Here is a 17229-nt window from a genome sequence, read left to right as displayed (position 1 = left end):
GCTGCATTCAGTAGCTGCCAGCCAGCCCTGTCCCTGGAGCTGCTCCTGCTTCTCCCTCCCTCCTCTGCCTCCAGCACCAAGCCCGCAGAGTGCCTCAGGGAGGGCTTTGCGCCATCACAGGCTGCCCTGGGGACAGTGCCCTCTCCTGCTCCGGGCCCTGGGGATGTTTTGTGGAGCTGTGTGGCACTCCATGAATGACTTCTGCTGCTTTTTCTCTCCCGCAGCTGATGACCAAGCACCCTGCCAAGCGGCTGGGCTGTGGCCCAGAAGGGGAGCGGGACATCAAGGAGCACGCCTTCTTCCGCTACATCGACTGGGACAAGCTGGAGCGCAAAGAGATTCAGCCTCCCTTCAAGCCAAAGGCTGTAAGTGTGACTGTGTTAAGTGTGCTCCTCCTCTCCCCCTCTCCCGCACGCTCTTTCTCTCCTGCACAGTCTCCCACTCACGCTGGTGGGTGCACACGCACACGAGCATATGTGCAGGCGCTGCTCATCTTACCCGCAGCGTGGAGGTATCACATTCACCCGTTCAGAAGATCACATATCTGTAGATTTGGCACATGGCAAACAACTGTTGTGAAAGAATCACTTGCTGTACCGCCTGGATGCTTTGTCTGGCTCTGACTTTCAGGGACAGCAACACCACACGTTCCGCTCGCAGATTTAATCACGTTGCAATACTGTCACTGTTATCTCAGGGGCCAGTCTTTCTGTCTTCTTTTCTCCCTTTTTCTTAAGCTGAACAGGTTTCGCTCTGTCTTTTAAATCTAAACTTTATTTTAACATCTAGCTCAGCAGCATCGTCTGCCCCTGTTGGTAACGAAGCTGTGTTTCACTCAACACTTTCTCTCCAAGGTAAACTCGTGGAAGGCTGGAGCCTGACTTGGGTGTGAGCACTAATGCGGAAATGCAGAGGAGCTCTGCAAGGAGAACGTGGCTGTTCCATGTCGTGTCTGCCTCTCTCTAAGACGGTTTTCACTAGCGAGGGACGTGCTATACGCGCTAGGGACTCGGGAGCTCTGGCTCTCTCAAGCCCTGCAGCGGCGTGGCACCACGTATTTAAATGTCAGACTGATATTTTTGCAAACGTAACTCCTGCACAGTGATGCCTTCGCACAAAACTGGGGGGCTGCTTTCCTCAGAGGCTTTCCCTGCAGTGCCCACAGCATTAGCAAAGAGAAGCACGCTCCTTCCTGCGTCAGAAACACGGGGATCCAGGCTGCAGGGCAGCTCGTGCTGGGTGCGGGCAGGGGTCTGAACTGCAGCCAGTTTTGCTTTCCAACAGGAGCGGCATCTTTGAGCCCCTAGCCTGTGTAGGACAGGCATTACTGGGAAAGCATTGACTGATATCAAAGTGTAGTAGCACAGAAGTCTTTGGGGGCCATCTGCACACACCCTGGTTTGTTCACTTTGGGATCCAGCCCTTGTGCTAACAGTGCTCAGAGACCACAGCAGAGTGGGTCTGAGCGCAGGAGGGGCAGTGGCACACTCAAGGGTGCCAGATCCCAGGCTCCCGAGGCTTTTCCTTACCCTGTAAGACTCTGTTTCTCCTCAAGTCTGCGGCTGCTGCTGTTTCTCACCTCTCTGCTCGTTTGCTGATGGAACCGGTGCTGTGGCCCTCCCCTGCTGGCTGCCCTTTCCTCCTGCGCAGCGCACTGTTGCGCTGTTTGCCGTGTGTTGTGACATGGTGTTACCTCTCGTTTGTCTTGTTGCAGCTCAAAACAATTGAATTCTGTCACAAATGCTTTCTCACTGTTCTTATGTTTTAAAATATGCAAATTTTATCTTGTTTTAAATGTCTCATTTCTTTAAAAATCCTTTTGATCACGGGCTGTGGAACAGGGACTGGTAAGCTGTTGCCTGTTGCCTCTCACCTAACGGCTGCTGTTGGGGAAAATTCCGTGTTTGATAGGGCAGGAAGATTAGTAGAAAGGTAGGCACAGTTGATTTAGGATTTAGGTAGGATTAAGACAACTCAGGTACCTGCTGATAGCTGATATTTCAACAGCAATGCATCTGTGCAGAAAAAGCTGCTGCTTCCATGCCATCTGTGAGCACAGATCAGAGCAGCACAGCAATGAAAATCTGGGTTTGGGCAACTTCAGAATGTATTAGGGTGGGAAAGGCGCCGCTTGCTGCTTCTGACCTTTAGCTATTTGTGCAGGGGCCTGAGCACCTGCTAGAGCGGGCGCTTTGTGCTTTTTACCTCAGCCTGAGTCCCTTCCCTTTTAAATCAGTCTTTATAAAGATAAGGTTACAGAGATTGCTGGCAAACCCAAGTTGGAAGATGCTGAATGACACACAAATGCTGTGGGCTCGGTACCTGCCCACGAGCTGCAGGAAGCCCCCCTGAGTGGCTCACTGCATGGACACCAACGTGGCTTCGCAGAGCTCACACAGAGCTGTGCCAAGCACCATGCCAACTAATTTTACTTAGCGAAAGGTATCCCAGGTTGGTGCTTGCTCACCGCTCAAGTAATAAAAGCCCCCCTTGCACACACAGCTCCATGCTGCCCCTGCATCGCTCCCCAGGGGACAGCCCTGGCTGAGGGCAGCTCACCACACAGCCCTCCCTGCTCGGCAGTGCTTTGGCAGCACCCGCATCTTCTTTTTTGGCACATTTCTCTGGTTTTGCAGCAGCTCTGCGGGCAGTGAGCGGGGGTGCAGGTGAGGGCTTGCCTCACCTCCCCAGTGCCCAGCCGCCAGGGAGGGTTTCGCCACCCCTCTCGCAAAGCTGCAGCCAAGAGAAAAGCGGCTCAGCCCTCCGCCTGACTCGGGCATTGCGTACCCTGAGCTGGAAATAAATTCCCAAGAGCTCGCGCGTTGCTTTGTGCTTTGTGCTTGATTAACCTTTATCACAGAGACGGTAACGAGACAGATCAGGGTCTGGGTTGTCTTTGGCGTGCAGAAAGTCAGCGGTTTTGACATGGGGCTGTGCTTGGCTGCTCCTGGGTTTGGTTTGTGCATAACAATTCCTTTCATGGATCCGCATTTACCCTGGGAAGTGTATTTACACTTGCCTGCTCTCTCCATCTCTCATTGAGATAATTATTGTTTTTGGTATCTAATTACTCCTTTACTTTACATAAAGCCTAGTGATTTGAAAAGTCTCCTCATTTTGAAAGCATTGAAATCACATGGCAGAGCACAGGATTGCTCACAACAGGACAGTGGTTTAAAAATTTGCTTTTAATCTAATAATTTTTAATAGCATAAATGAATATTCCTCTAATTACTTTGAATTAAATGATAGTGAAATGCCATTTATAAACCAGGATTTGAAAACACTCCGGTTCTCCTGCCTGTGCATCTTGGTGGTCACAGTTTCAGTCCCTGGGGAGGAGACCCAGGGATGTGGGCAGACGTGTGCTTGCCGGGTCATCTCCCCAGGGGCTGTGGCTGCAACCATGGTCTGGGCCAAAAAACTGGGAAAACGAGGGCGTGTTCAGCCTGCTGGGAATGCAGACTTCATCACAGCCCCAAAACAGCCATCCTTGGCTTTCTGTGATCTTTGATCGCATCTCAGGGATCAATGGAAAATATTTTATGATGCCTTTTGTCTCTATTTGAAATCAAGCTAGAAGCTGATAAAATAAAAAGGCTATCTTCTAAACTGACAGTTTTATTTCTGCTGCTAGAAAAAAAAGTCATTTTCTGGTGGCTATAAATATTAGGCAGGACACATTGGGGATTTATGTAAGATAAATTCCCACCCTCCCCCTTTCTCCATTCAGGATGGAGTGATCCCTGCACATTAATAAAGTACTAAAAGCAATTTTTCACAGCGTGGCTTTAGATAAATGTAAAAATTCATACGACATGTCTCCCGTCCTTTAAAGAGGAACTTAATTTTAGAAGCTGTAAGGGATGGAGCTCCTGCAGGTGTCGGCCACGTGCAGCCCGGAGCAGTGGGACCCTTCTCCCTGCCCCTGCGAGTGGGCAGCCCTCACCTCCATACCGGGGGGCTGGCAGGATGCTGCCACAGAGCCACTGGGGTCGGGCAGGGTTTGTGCTCCACCAGGAACCTGGTGGCCTCGGTATGCGTGTGCTGAGCAGCACCTCTGCAAGGTAGTTTGAGTCACTGTCGCCATAACAGGACAGTGCAGGTGCACGGTAACAGCCTTTAAAAGCTGTGTTTGGGGTTGGATGCAGCTTCTGTAAAGCCAAAGATAATTTCCAGCCTTGAAGTATTTATTTTATCCATGAGAAAGCACACCCTCCTCTTTGGGAGCTATTTGTGTTGTTGACCAGGCGGTGTTATACATCAGAACACGTCTGCAGGAATAAAGCCAAACTTCACAAAGCTGGACACAAAACATTATGGATAGGTGCAAGTTCTAAAATTTTCCATCCACATATTCTTGCCTTATTGCATTATGGTGAGAATAATCATTTGCCAATATGCATATTCAAAGTATATTTGTACCTTCTATCCCAATAACTGGCAGCACTTCACAAGGATTAGTTTTTAAATCTTTCTGATGGAGTTGCTTTTGTTGATTTTTTTAAGACAGCACATTTCTCCGTAGCGAAAAGGAGGCTAGTGCTGTCAGACATTTCACATGAGCTGCCTCGCATGTCTCCACCAAGATCTCGTGAAGCTAATAGGCAATGACAGCTATATTTTCAAAGCACTGTAAAGCTTTCAGTGTATATTGGATGTTGATAGAATCTGCAGGTGAGCTGCTTATTACCAGGTAAACCCTGCTATGTCGCGTGTTACCGCACTGATAACCTTAAGCACTGCAGACTTTCTCAGTAATCTCGCCCATAGTGTGTTTTATCTCAGTGCTGAGGGGGAAGTCTGGTGACAATGTGGCCTCGCAAAGCCCGTGTCTCTTTGTTTCATGATGTTAGCTTCCAGCCTTTGTGGAGCCGGCAACTTCAATTTTGGGAATTTATTTTCTATTTTGATGTTAATGTGATGGCTTTCAGGAAGGCGTCGGGCTGATGCTGACTTGTCAAACACCTAAAACATGAATTTTGCAAGAATCTAAAGCTGTGCTTGATTGCGTGGTCTGCAGTCTACCAGCTCTTCCCTAAGAAACTGGAGCTGTGATGGGCATTGTTCCAGTTCCTTATGGTGGGAATTGCCAGCTTCTCAGGAGCCCACCTTGCAATAGTTTCTGGGTATCTGTGAACTTTGCTCCTGCCCTGCATTAGAGAGGGGTTGCTTTTGGCATTTGAACCACCCAGAAATGAGGTGCACTGCCTCAGCAATGCCTGGCAGAGCTTCTGCAGGCGAGGCTCTCGGGGCTGTCAGTGCAGCCACACGTGTGCCTTACGGGGAGCTGTGACTGTCCCCAGCCTCGGCAGGGACAGGGGCTGGGACTGGACACAGGCTGCAGGTGGGGACACTGGTATGGCTGGGAGGATAACCAGAGGTCAGTGCTGCTGCTTCACGGGCACATCCCCGCTAGTTTGTGTCCACCTGTTCCTCCTGGGGATGAAATTCAGAGAGAAGATGGGGAGAATTGCCAGGGGAAGGGTCTGTGTGCCTAGCAGGGCTCAGTAAGGTGGGACAAGAGCAGCTACCCAGCCGGGCCTGCCAGTCCGCTTGCTTCACTTGTGCTTTGTGTCTTCATTATCCATCCCCTTCCTGGCTTTCTGCTGTTGCTTTTTGTCCCAGGCTCTGTGTTTTCTGGTACATGGACTCTTACCCTGTCTTTAGAGAGGTTGTTTTCCACTTGGGTCTCTGTGCTTTAAGTCAGGGGCTTGCAAAAGGTGGCTCCTGGAGGGCACCATGTGGGCAGCATTGTGCCAGGCATGGGCCAGCTGTGTCAGGCTGTCCCGCATAACCACGCCACTGATGAAAGGCTTCATCAGAGGCTGCATGAAAAGCCTGCTCAGGCTCCTTTGGGAAGCCCTCGTTTTACTACCGATCCAGTAAACTGGCTTGCACTGTGTCTGCCTGTTCAGTTATGAGCATTTTGTTCGGATTTTTTGGGTTTCTTTTTGCCTAACTCTTCCCCTGGGCAGCACCAATTCATTTTTGTATCAAAATCCTTGAAAAAGAAGCTGTGTTTACCCCCAAGTGCTGCAGTTACATGGCCACAAGAGCACGGTAGAGGGGTAGGAGAGGGAAGGTGCTTCCAAGGTCTCTGAGTGCTGAGTTAGAAGCCGTGTCCAGCTCAGGGCCATGGCAGGAGATGCGCTGGGGAGCAGCAGCTTGACAAAGGCAGGCCAGAAGTGGGCTGTGGACACGGACACACGAAATAGGAGGATACGGTACTGGGGAGGGGTGGGCTCAGGGGCTGGATATGCAGGTATTCAGCAGGGCTGTAGCTGGAGTTAAATGGACTCAAACATTACCTGTTGAACTTTTTTCGGAGACGAGGGAATAATAAGTGTTGCACTTGTTGCTGTAAGAATGTGGTAAGAGCTGCCAAAAGAGCACAGCAGTGGCGGCTGATGGATGTTCCTCTTGTCTTCCCTGAAACGTCCTCTCTGGCAGAGTAAGGCACTGGGAAATGTTGGAGTTTACATGTATTTGCTTTAATATTTTATTACATTTAGTCTGATGTTTATTAAAAATGTAAATCTGTTTCCTCAGCAAATGAAAGTTAAATACCAGGAGGAATTGTCCCAGCACTTTAGGCATGTGTTCTCCGCAGGGAAGTGGATGGGGAGAAGTGACGGGCTGAGCGCTGCTGGCTTCTGCATCCCTCCTGCAGGAGGGAGGCAGGGCCAGGAGAGCACCGTTTGTGTGACGGCTCCAAAAGGGGGGGAGTTCACCAGCCCTTAGAGCGGAGTCATTAGCTGCAGTTTGAACGGGATGTGACATGCATGTGATAGGTGGTAATTGAGCGCAATCTGTGGCTGCTGCAGCAACCCAGCATCCACCTGTTTTTAGCTATTGCTATTATTATTATATTAAATGATCACTTGCAGCGCAGGAAGTTACAGGACCCTTGTTTTGATTGCTAAGAAAATTAAATAAAGCGTCTGGCACGTCGCCCTGCTCCTGACCTCCCCGGTCCGCTGCAGACGGAGGCGCAGCCGCCAGGTCCTCGGCTGCTGCCTGGGCACCAGCTCCAAGGCAGCCGAGGGCGATGCTGCCTGGCTCCAGGGGCTCCGGCTCTCTGAGGTGGTTTTGCTGAGCCAGCCGGGCCGTGCCACCCAGGCTCCGGTGCTCTGGGGCTCTTCTGTCACCCGGTGATGCTGGGAGGGAGCTCGCCAGCCCTCCTGGCCTCCTACCCTGCCTCAAGCAGTGTTAATAGCTGCCTTCAAGGGCAGGAGAGAAATGGCTGCACGAAGGGTGTTTAAAGATGGGCAGCCTTGTGCAGGTGCTGTGGAGAGCTCTCAGGATGCTCTGTACGGAGAGCTGCACGGCTGCCACGTGCACAAAGCTGCCGGCCTGAGCATCCCAGTGCCCCAGCTCCTGCTGCAGTGACCAGGCTCTGCCTGCCCCTGCCCCGGTCCCTGCCTGGCCCTGGCCAGCACTGTCCAGCCCTCTGTGCCTGGCAGCAGCCTGGGAGCAGCAGGGATGGGGCCGTGGTCATGGACGAGTGTCCAGCAGGCACATCGGGGAGGGACAGAGCAGGCCTGGAAATTTCCAGCAGCACAGCTGCCTGCATCGAGCCTCCAGCCTGCAGTGGTTTACCCAGAAAGAGCTCTGCAGAAGGTGAGAGGCCCTCTCCTTGAGCAGGAGCAGGGAGAGTCCTCTAAGCAGCCCGGGCATGATGAAAACTTGCAGTTCCCAGGACAGGAGTGATCAAGCGCAGGCACGTGTCTGGCTGCAACCTAAAACTACAGGGCACTTTCAGAAGAGAAACTGCGTGTGCACGGCAGTGTGGGACAAGGTAGGGGACTGCATGCAGACAGGAGAAAGGCAGCAAGTAATTGCACTCCCATCTCATTCCTCCCTTGCAATTACTTACCATGGCGCACCCAGCAGATTTGTGTCGGTCTCTGGCTATTCCATGAGATACCATCACCTGACGACTAACAAAACCCATGAGTGTTTTGCACCTTTTTCTTTTCTGCCATTTGCTGCGTTGAAATAACCCGCTCTGTGAGGTGTGACTGGGAGGGGTTGCTGCACACCGCATCCCGTTTGTGTTTGCTTTGTTTCTCCACCCACCATACGTTCTTTTCTTCCCCTCTCATAGTGTGGACGCAATGCTGAAAACTTCGACCGGTTTTTCACTCGCCATCCACCTGTGTTAACACCTCCTGACCAGGAAGTCATCAGGAACATTGACCAGTCAGAATTCGAAGGATTTTCCTTTGTTAACTCTGAGTTTTTTAAACCTGAAGCCAAGAGCTAAGTAGCTGTGCAGATCTCATTCCTGCATCTTTATCATCTGGTCCCAACTGCTGTTGTGGTGACATATTCCATTGCAAAAGCTGCATTCATGGTTTTTCTTTAGTAATACTACTAGAGTGACCATATTTCAAAGCCAGAAGTGTCTTCACATGATTTGGGGCATGCCAGAAGGGTAGGTGATGTGCAGTAAGTAAAAACAATGTTTTTATGAAATTTTATTTGTAAAAAATGAAAATAGTGTATTGGCTAACAGGTAAAATGGACAGGTGTCGGCCATGACAATGAGGAGGAATCTCTTAACCATGTGCTTTGATTCCCTCTCTTCCCCTTTTTAACTCTTTTAATATAATCACGAAATTTTAATCTGTCGCTTTCTTAGCCTTAGGGGCAAGTAAGTGGTTTTTTACCAAGCCTTTCCCCAGGTGCAGGCACGCATCCTGCAGTGCAGGTGCTGCCAGCTAAGCCTGTAAGCTCCTCGTAAGAGTGGAGGGTTGGTCGGGAGAGCTGAGATGCTGCAGATCCTTGGTTCTCTGGTAGCTCCACCACGTGTTGGCTTAACCCACCACAGAACCTCCTGCCCCCCAGCACGTGTGTGGGCAGGCACCGCTCTCCTTGTTGGGTCTTCAGTAGCAGTGGTAAATTACTAGGGAAGCCAGGTCTGCTGTTTACACAGATTTCTCCTGATCATGCAGTTTCTAAGTAGCATTTTTATCATCAAAAGAAACATATCCAGTTGTAAACAGGAAACATGAAAGAGCTGCTGTAGATGCTTTCAAATCCATGGTCACCCTAGTAAATATCACACAACATTGGTTCTCATACCAAAACATTTTCTTTTTTTTTTTCTTTCAAATGCCAAAGCAATTGATTGAGTTTGTTACCTGCGCTTTAAATGTGTCAAAAATGGTATTAACAAAATGAGATGCTATTTAACATTGAACAGTATTGTGAATTCTGATATGAAGCTTGTAAAGAAATTTGTTTCAACTAATACTCCTACTTTAAAAAAATGCCGCTAGATATTTAAATTGCCTAAGTTTTGTTTCTGGCATCAGAGAAGAGTTTCAGGAAGGATGCATTTCTCTAGGAACAGTACCAAGCGTACAGCTTCCTTTTATACTGTTCTGCAGATGTTCGTGGGCTCTCACTTTGTATCGGTCTGCTTTCAGTTGTAACGTGCCAATTTATTTTTTTTTTCCCAGTACTGATGATAAAATAAAAAAATGCGAAATAATGTGAAAGAAACCTGCATTTGTTTGGAAGTAATGAAATTCTACAGGCCTGGGCACAGGGATGCCGGGAGCGCCACGCTGCGGACTGCCAGCTGCTGAGCTGGGACCATGCTGGCTCCACGGTGTCTGGCGAGCAGAGCAGGCAGGAGCACCTGGCACAACGCTGCCCTGCACCTCCCTGCTCCATCTGCCCCCCAGCACAACGTCCTGGGAGCATCTTCCAAGCAGAGAGGCCGCGCATCGTCAGCAGCAGCCAGCATCAGCCAGCGGTGAGCCTGCTGAGCAGCCGCACGTGCACAGGGAGAGGCTTTTCTTCTCTCCACTGTCCCTCGGAGGAAGGACGACTCGGACATCGGACGGCCCTCCTGTGGGTGCTGCCGTTTGGGTATCTCTTTAAATGCCTTGAATGGAGACAATCGCAGCGTGCACTTAGGATTTCTGGAAGCTGCAGTCGCAACTATCTCGGTGAGGCAGCATGCCGTGTGTCGGTGACTCATCGCCCTGCCTGCTCGCTCTCAAAGGAGCAGTTGTTAAAAGCAATTGGCAGTTTCAGCTAAAGAGGGATTACAGGTTCCTGCTAGCTTCCCTTCTCCTGAACACATGCAGAATTTCCTTTCTGTCTTTGGAAACCCACTTGTGCTGAATTACCGCAGTTGTGAGCTCTGCAGGATTTTTATGAGCAGCACCGGATGGCAGCAGCGCTCGCAGCAGCAGGAGCTGGTCCTGGCTGTGCCTGGCCTGTGGGAAGGGGCTCCGAGGCCGCAGGGGTCGAGGCTCAGGATGGGGACAGGCACTGCCCCACCAGCCCCAGCCAGGTTGCAGGTGTGCCCTGCAGGAGCCCTGGTGCTGCTGCCACACGGTGCCCCCGCACTGCTGTGCCCTGCTCCAGTCTGTCCTGCCCCACACCTCCTGGAGCCCCTGAGTCCTTCACCGGAGGTGTTTTCAGCCTTGAATTTCCCCATCCTTCTCCTCTCTCTGTTTACCAGATCTGTGTAGCCATTCCCTACCTGCTTACAAGCTATTCGTCATCTTTGACAGAGGCCAAATTGCCAGCAATTTCAGACGAAACTCAAGGTAAGAAATCAGCAGAACCTGCTTTGCTGCGCTCACAGCTGAGCTCTCCTGTTTATGCGTTTTCCTGCCAAGGCCCTGGAGGAGCGAGAGGCAGAAGCTGCAGGAGGAGGCTGTGCAGGGGCAGCTGGCAGCCCTGAGCCCCTTCCCAGCAAAGCGCCGACAGTTCTGGGGCTCTCTGCATCCAACAAGCCACAGGTTTCGCTCACCCCGAGGGCTCCCAGGCTGAGCAGAGAAGCAGCCCCCGGCACCACCAGCACAGACTGCTCCGAAGGGCTGGGGACCACCGTGGCAAGATGCACAGGTGCCAGATGTGCCCATTTTGTTCCCTTCACAGTGTTCCTGCTCGGGGAAGCTCCTGGCTCGGTAGGACAGCATCATCTGGGTGCTTGTTTGTTCGAGTTGACGTGGCCCTCAGGAACCGGTTGACAGCTCAGCATCCTGAGAACACGGCAGGAGCCTGGTGCCAGCACCACCTCCTTCCTTCTGCACGTGCTGGGGTCTGCCCTACACTTACATGTCTGCTGCTTCCTCCTTTGTCTGGCAGAGCTCTGCATCTGAAGCCTCCCCTTCCCCACTCCTGCTCTGTGCCCCCAGATCCTCCTCTTCCTCCTTCTTGGTGTCTGGGAGGTGAGTGCAGGGCTGTGCCAGCCCTGAGCTGTCTTGTCTGCAAAGCTGCAGCCCCAGCCCCCATGGGGTGAGCAGGCTGGGACTGCCGGAGCCAGCAGGGCAGGCAGGGTTCAAGGCTTTGCTCACTTGGCTGTGCATCCACCTCCTGGCTTTTCTCCAGCTCCTTCCTTGCTCCTTGAGCTCCGTCCCTGTTTTTCTTCCGGCTTTGTCTCCTCTTGGCCATCCTTGGCTCTGTCTGCCCTCTTGTCTTCTTCACAAGGCTGGAGCTGCCTCAAAGCAATAATTCCCATGGGGAGCAGCACCCCACGAGGATGTGGTGGTCCTGGGCCTCCACTCGAGTTGGGGCTCATCTCCAGAGGGTCGGTGCAGCTGTGGTGGAGAACACGTTTGTGATGCAGTGCTCCTGTGCAGCGCCGTCAGGAGCTGGGGCTGGGTGGAGGGCAGGGGGCCGGGCTGTTTGCTGCATTCTGGCCGTGCTCCTGCTCGGGGCTCAGAGGTGTTGGCATCTCTGCCCCACCACCAGCAGGCATCTGCAGCCCATGGCATGGTTCAGGACAAGAGGAGCTGCAGTTGAGGGGCAGCATATTGCCTGCTGGGTGTTTCATCAAAAAAAACGTTCTGCAGGTTCCTACAAGACATCGAATTTGTAACCTGCAGGGCCACTTGTCCAGCCCAGCAGCTGCTGGAGCAGGGGATGCTGGCTGTGGGGCTCCCAAAGCATCCCAGCCCTGGGGCTCCACGCAGGGCTCCTGCTCCTCTCTGCATCAGCCCAGCCTTTGCTGTAGCCCAGCCTTCAGCCAAAAGGGAGCCACAATCGTGGTGCAGGCGTGCCCTTGGGGCCAGCACAGGTGCCTGGGAGAGGCTGGGCACTGCAGCAAGTAATTAGAAGCACAGGGGAGGTTTCCTCCCCATTCAAGCTGCTATGTAGAGGCACTGCTGGAAAGCCCTTTGTCCCTGCTTGCTCTAACAGCAGCTCGGAGCAGCAGTGGTTTCACAGCCCCGCATTACGCTGCTGGCTGCTGCTGCTCTGCAAGGAGCACCCTCCCTCCCTGTGCTGCCCTTACGGATGAAGGATCCTGGGTGCTTATGTGGGATCTTCAGCGTTTTGGTTTCCCCTTCAGCCCAGGCTCGGAAACATCCTGCAGCCAGAACACACCTTCACTAGGCAGAGGGACTGACCGATGTGCTAATAGTAGGTTATCGGTGCTAATTGAGACAATGACTTGTTTTTTCTTTTTTTTTTTTTTTTTTTTCAGCTTGGTTGTAGTTGCAAAGTTGTTCCTTTTATGAAATTAAAATGATAGAAGGTTGCATTTGTGGAATTTTCATTCTTTGAGGTTTTGAACTGCTGTGTATTTTATATCTACAACCCTGGAGCAAATCACATCCTCACCTTAAATTAAATCAGTAAAATACTGCGTCGATCAATACCATATCATGACGTAATCTTAAAAAAAAAAAAAAAAAAATCAAACTTAAAGTGAAAGGAGCTCTTACAGCTGATCATTTTGTGCAAATTTTGAAATTGTACTGAACATTCATTTCCATCTCGAGGCGTGTTGCTTCCTCCAGGCTCCTCCTTGCGCGTGTGAGTGCAGTGCTGGGTGTGCATGCCGGGAGCTGCCGCTGTTCTCTCTCAGAGCCTCAGGTGCTCCCTCCTGCCCTCCACCCTCTGGTTGTGTGTCAGGGGCGGGCTGGACAGCCACTATGCTGCCCTCGCCCATGGTGCCGGTTGTTTTGTTGCACAGGGGCTGCGGCCACGTGCAGGGGACCTCAGTCTCTGCTCCCATCTGCTCCCAGTCGTGCAGCGGAGCCCAGCGCTGCCCCGTTCCTGCACCCCATGTTTCCTGGTTTAACTCTGTGCTTTCCGTTTGACAGAAAGACAAACGAGACACTTCCAACTTCGACAAAGAGTTCACCAGGCAGCCTGTGGAGCTGACGCCCACCGACAAACTCTTCATCATGAACTTGGACCAGAACGAGTTTGCTGGATTCTCCTACACTAACCCGGAATTTGTCATTAACGTGTAGTCGCGGTGCAGACGCTGCCCTCCCTGCTCCCGCAGCCCGAAACTTCAGCTCGCCTTGTAAATACCGACACTAGTCTTCCGGGATCAGCAGTGCATACATACATACCCTCATCAAAACACGACGACCGCTTGTTTTAGGAGGCCTCTGTATGTGTGTGACACTTGCTAGCTTGGGTTCCCTAGCAGGAAATGTGCGGGGTTTTGAGTTAACAAGCAGTAATACTTCTAGGAACTGTAGTTGGTGGTGACTAATAGAGTTTTTAAACAGAAATATACCAAATTGCTACAGTCTTTGTAATTTTTGAAATCAGATGCTGAAATTCTGGTGAACCTAGGTATTCACAAATTGTTTCCGTTGAATGCTAAGCATGGTTGATATTTTAAACCGTTGTGCTGAAGCTTGCAATGACTGTGAACGTGTCTTAGAAGAGCCTTTTGTTCGAGACATGGATACATTTGATCAGTGTGGAAAAGTCTGCTTGTAGACATACTTATATTTTTAAATGCCTTGTACATACAGTCACACCGGCTCCCCGAAGCTGTCTTCCTCCTTAGCCTGCTGTAAGCGTGTGCGTTTCACCACATCCCTTCCTATTACTCAGGCATTAAGACTACAAAATGAATTTCATTCCGGTTCTTGTAAATCAGAGCAAATCTTTTTCTAAGTGAAAGGTGGGATTTTTTTTTTTTAACATCTGGAACAGTTTGCAGTTTTGATATACTATGTCAGCACTCCCATAAATCTTTCTCCTGTTTTTTCACAGACACTGTCGAAATTTAACAGCTCTGTAAAGGATATTAATATTCTACCAAAACAAAACACATTTATATTCTCGGTTTACAATTTACCAACTGAAAATACGCCCGCTACAGAAGGGCTGTACTGAGGGCTATTTATAAAGGTAGCTTTTATACTTTATACCCTCTGCTATTATCTTAAAGGCTCAAAATCATGAATTTTACAGGCATCTTGGTTTTCCTGATTTCAGCCAAAATTCCTGGGGATTTTATTCAGTAATCCAGGACCTTCTGCATCGTTTCAGAACCCCTGACTCCCAAGGGGAAGCCGCAGCCGATGCTTTGGCAGCAGAGCTCGCCGTGCGCGGGGCCGCGGGGCTGGGTGGTGGCTGCTGCCCGCAGCAGGGCGAGGGCTGAGCGTGTGCTCCCGTGACACTGCTGCCATTCCTCCCCTGGCACACACGAGTTCGGTGGGTTTGCAAAGAAAGCACGTACGTTTTTTGAAATACGACCAATTCTAATGTAAATACACATCACTTCATGAGTACGGGGAAAAAAATGAGGGTGGAATTTTCTGAATCATGAGGAATCCTACCAAGGAAATTCTGGTTTGTAGATCTTTTATAAACATCAGGCTCTACCTTTTGAAATTCTGTTTTCAATGCCTCATTAAGTGAAAGGACTGCTGGAAGCTAGCGCTGGTGCCGCAGCTGCTGGCTCGGTGCCGCGAGCAGGGCTCCTCGTCCCGTGACCAAACCGAAGGCCGGCCCTGCCTTGTGCGTGTCGGGGTACGTGAGCAGTAGCCATGGTCTCGGGTACTGAGCTGGGCTTGAGGAAACAAAACAAAACAAAGAAAAACTGCAAATTGTGCCAGATGGACAAGGGGGCTTGTGGGCAACTTTGCATCGGACTAAGACCGGGCAAGTCGGAGTTAGTTCCTGATGAGAGTTCCCATAACCCCAGCACACGTCTCAGAAGACGTCTCGCCATCTTCTGCAGACCACAGTTGATGTTCAGAGCATGTATGTTACTGTAACTTTCAAATCTGTTGCTGCAGAATTAGTATTACTTAAATGGTGAATGTTTTTAATTTCTGTATCTTCAGACCCGAAGACGCTCCCGCGGTCCGGCCGCCCGTGGGTTACGGTGGTACCGCGATGCTCCTGGGGCCACGAGGGCACCCGCGGCTGTACGGGGTCGATCCACGGGCACTGCTGTGGGGGGGAGTTGCGTCTTTTTTGTCTGGGACTCGTGTGTGTGTTGGAGTGACACTTCCACATGGAGCAGGCTTTGCTTGGCTGCGGGGCTGTGCCCACGGGTGGCTCAGCGGCGGCACGTGTTGTGTCTGTGTGCATCTTCGGGATCCTCACAGAACAGCCTGTGCTCCAGGGAGAGCTTAGCAAAGGCAAGGTACAAAGCCCAGGGAAGTCTGCAGGATGTGAGCATTTCTGATATTTCCCATTCTGCTAGTTTCAAAGCTCTTGCTTTGAGGTTTATTTCCAGATTACCTGTTCCTTCTGTGCAGAAATGTAAAATGGAATGTGCCTGGCCCTGCACAGATGCTGGGATTTGTACTGACTCCTCCAAGGAAGGGCAGAGTGACAGTGGTTGACTCACTGTTTGCCGTAATTTGATGATTTAATCTTTACTGTTGGATGAGGAAAGCAGTGCTTCGGGAAGATGCTCAGATCTGAGCGGCTCAGGAGGCTCTGTTAGTCACTGGGGGCTCTGACGCGTGGCTGAAGCCCAGTAAGATGATCCTGGGCAGTGCTGGCAGGCAGCTGCAGTGCACCCCAGCTGTGTGACAGCTCTGCAGCAGCAGGGGGACAAGGGGACAGAGTGCCTGTGCCACTGGTGGGCCAGGAGAAGGGTGCTCATGGGGACAGAGGAGGCATCTCAGCCTGCAGCTACAGGCAAGAGAGAAAGCCAGGGGCTTGTGGTACCCCGTGGCCCTTGTGGTACCCCCACAGGGCTGCAGTGGGACTGGTGGGGGTCTGGTGGTGGGATCCTGAGCTCCGCACCTCCTGGCCCCAGGTGCAGGAGGAGGAAACCAGAGGAGGCACGAGGTGCTCGTGGCCACCCCGTGCCAGCCGGGGACAAGGACAGCAGGTCCCAGCCTCCGTCAGGGCTGGTTGCACCTGGACACCACAGGTAAGTGGGGAGCAGGCGCCTCGGGAGGTCTCAGCATGGTGCAGGGATGAATCCATCCCTGGGAGGCTGCTGGGTGCTTGCGTGGCCCTGGGGGACAGTGGGAGTGACAGGAGCAGAGCAGGGCAGTGGGGATGGGGGAAAAGCGGTGCTGGGGCTTGGCCAGAAACCGCCTGGTGCTGGTGGTCTCTGCAGCAGGCTCTGGGGGGCTGGGAGACCGCAGGCAGACCGGGGTCGGCTGCAAAGCCTGATCTGCTCTGAGGGCTGCTGGGCAGCTGCACAGGGCTGGAGGTGATGCCAGCCGTCCCGAGGCAGGCACTGCACAGCCTGTGTGAGCTCAGTGCGTGTCTGGGCCAGGGCTGGCAGCACAGCAGCTCCCCGGCCACCCACTGCTCGGTGGCTGCGCCACTGGGATGCCATTTCCATGGGGCACGGAGGCCCTGCTGCCACTGCTGCAGTCCCCTCTGGCCAGACATCAGAGCAGTCATGTCTAGATAGAGAGCCATCACCAAAGGAGTTACTGACCCTTCCAATCCATGTAACAAATAAATGCAAGTTTGCGTGGTGGCAGAGCCCCATGGGTGGTCTCGGAGATGGGATGGTGAGAGCAGGTTCTGGGCAGCTCTGGTCATTTAGTCCCAGGAACTAGAAATGGTGACTTCTAGCACGGAGCGCAAGGATGTAGCTGTTCAACTGGTAGGGCTTACATCTGGAGCGTGCAGCTCACCCACACGAACAAGTGCTGCAGCTTCTCTGCTTTCGCAGTCACAGGTGAGCCACTGAGCCTGCAACAGCAAAAGAAGCAACAAGCATCTTGCTCCATGCATGGAAGTGTCATCCAAGCTGTTTTTTTCTGATCACGTTCAAACTGGCAATTAAAACAAGGAAAAAAAGAAAAAAGAAAAAAAAAATGTTTATTGTTGAACAGTTTGTGTTTGTGAATTTGATTTCACCTGCAAGTATTTGATGACTTTTCTACATCCTAGACTACCTGCTGTGTGTTTGTCAAAGGATTCTCATAAAGACCTCCTTTTAGATGGGCATATACTCTTAATTCTATTTGCTGCATGTATGAAAAAAAAATAATAATAAAATATATAATTTTAAAGAAA

General features: G+C 51.5%; 1 protein-coding gene across 2 annotated transcripts in view; it reads left to right on the top strand.

Annotated features, from left to right (window-relative positions):
* The window catches only part of PRKCB (protein kinase C beta), a 116819-nt gene extending 99590 nt beyond the window's left edge, over positions 1 to 17229 (top strand). Inside the window, exons 16-17 of one of the 2 annotated variants that reach the window (XM_084537349.1) lie at positions 225 to 365; positions 13080 to 17229. In XM_084537349.1, coding sequence (XP_084393475.1) covers positions 225 to 365; positions 13080 to 13232 — 294 coding nt within the window. In that variant the 3' untranslated portion in view covers positions 13233 to 17229. Of the gene's footprint in view, positions 1 to 224; positions 366 to 8110; positions 9503 to 13079 lie in introns of those variants that run through there. The other variant, XM_084537348.1, reaches the window with a different exon arrangement.

The sequence above is a fragment of the Aythya ferina genome (assembly GCF_964211825.1).
Source record: "Aythya ferina genome assembly, chromosome: 15".
Taxonomy (NCBI): Eukaryota; Metazoa; Chordata; class Aves; order Anseriformes; family Anatidae; genus Aythya; species Aythya ferina.
The sequence above is the reverse complement of the archived record's forward strand: the minus strand, read 5'-3'. Positions and strand labels throughout refer to the sequence as shown.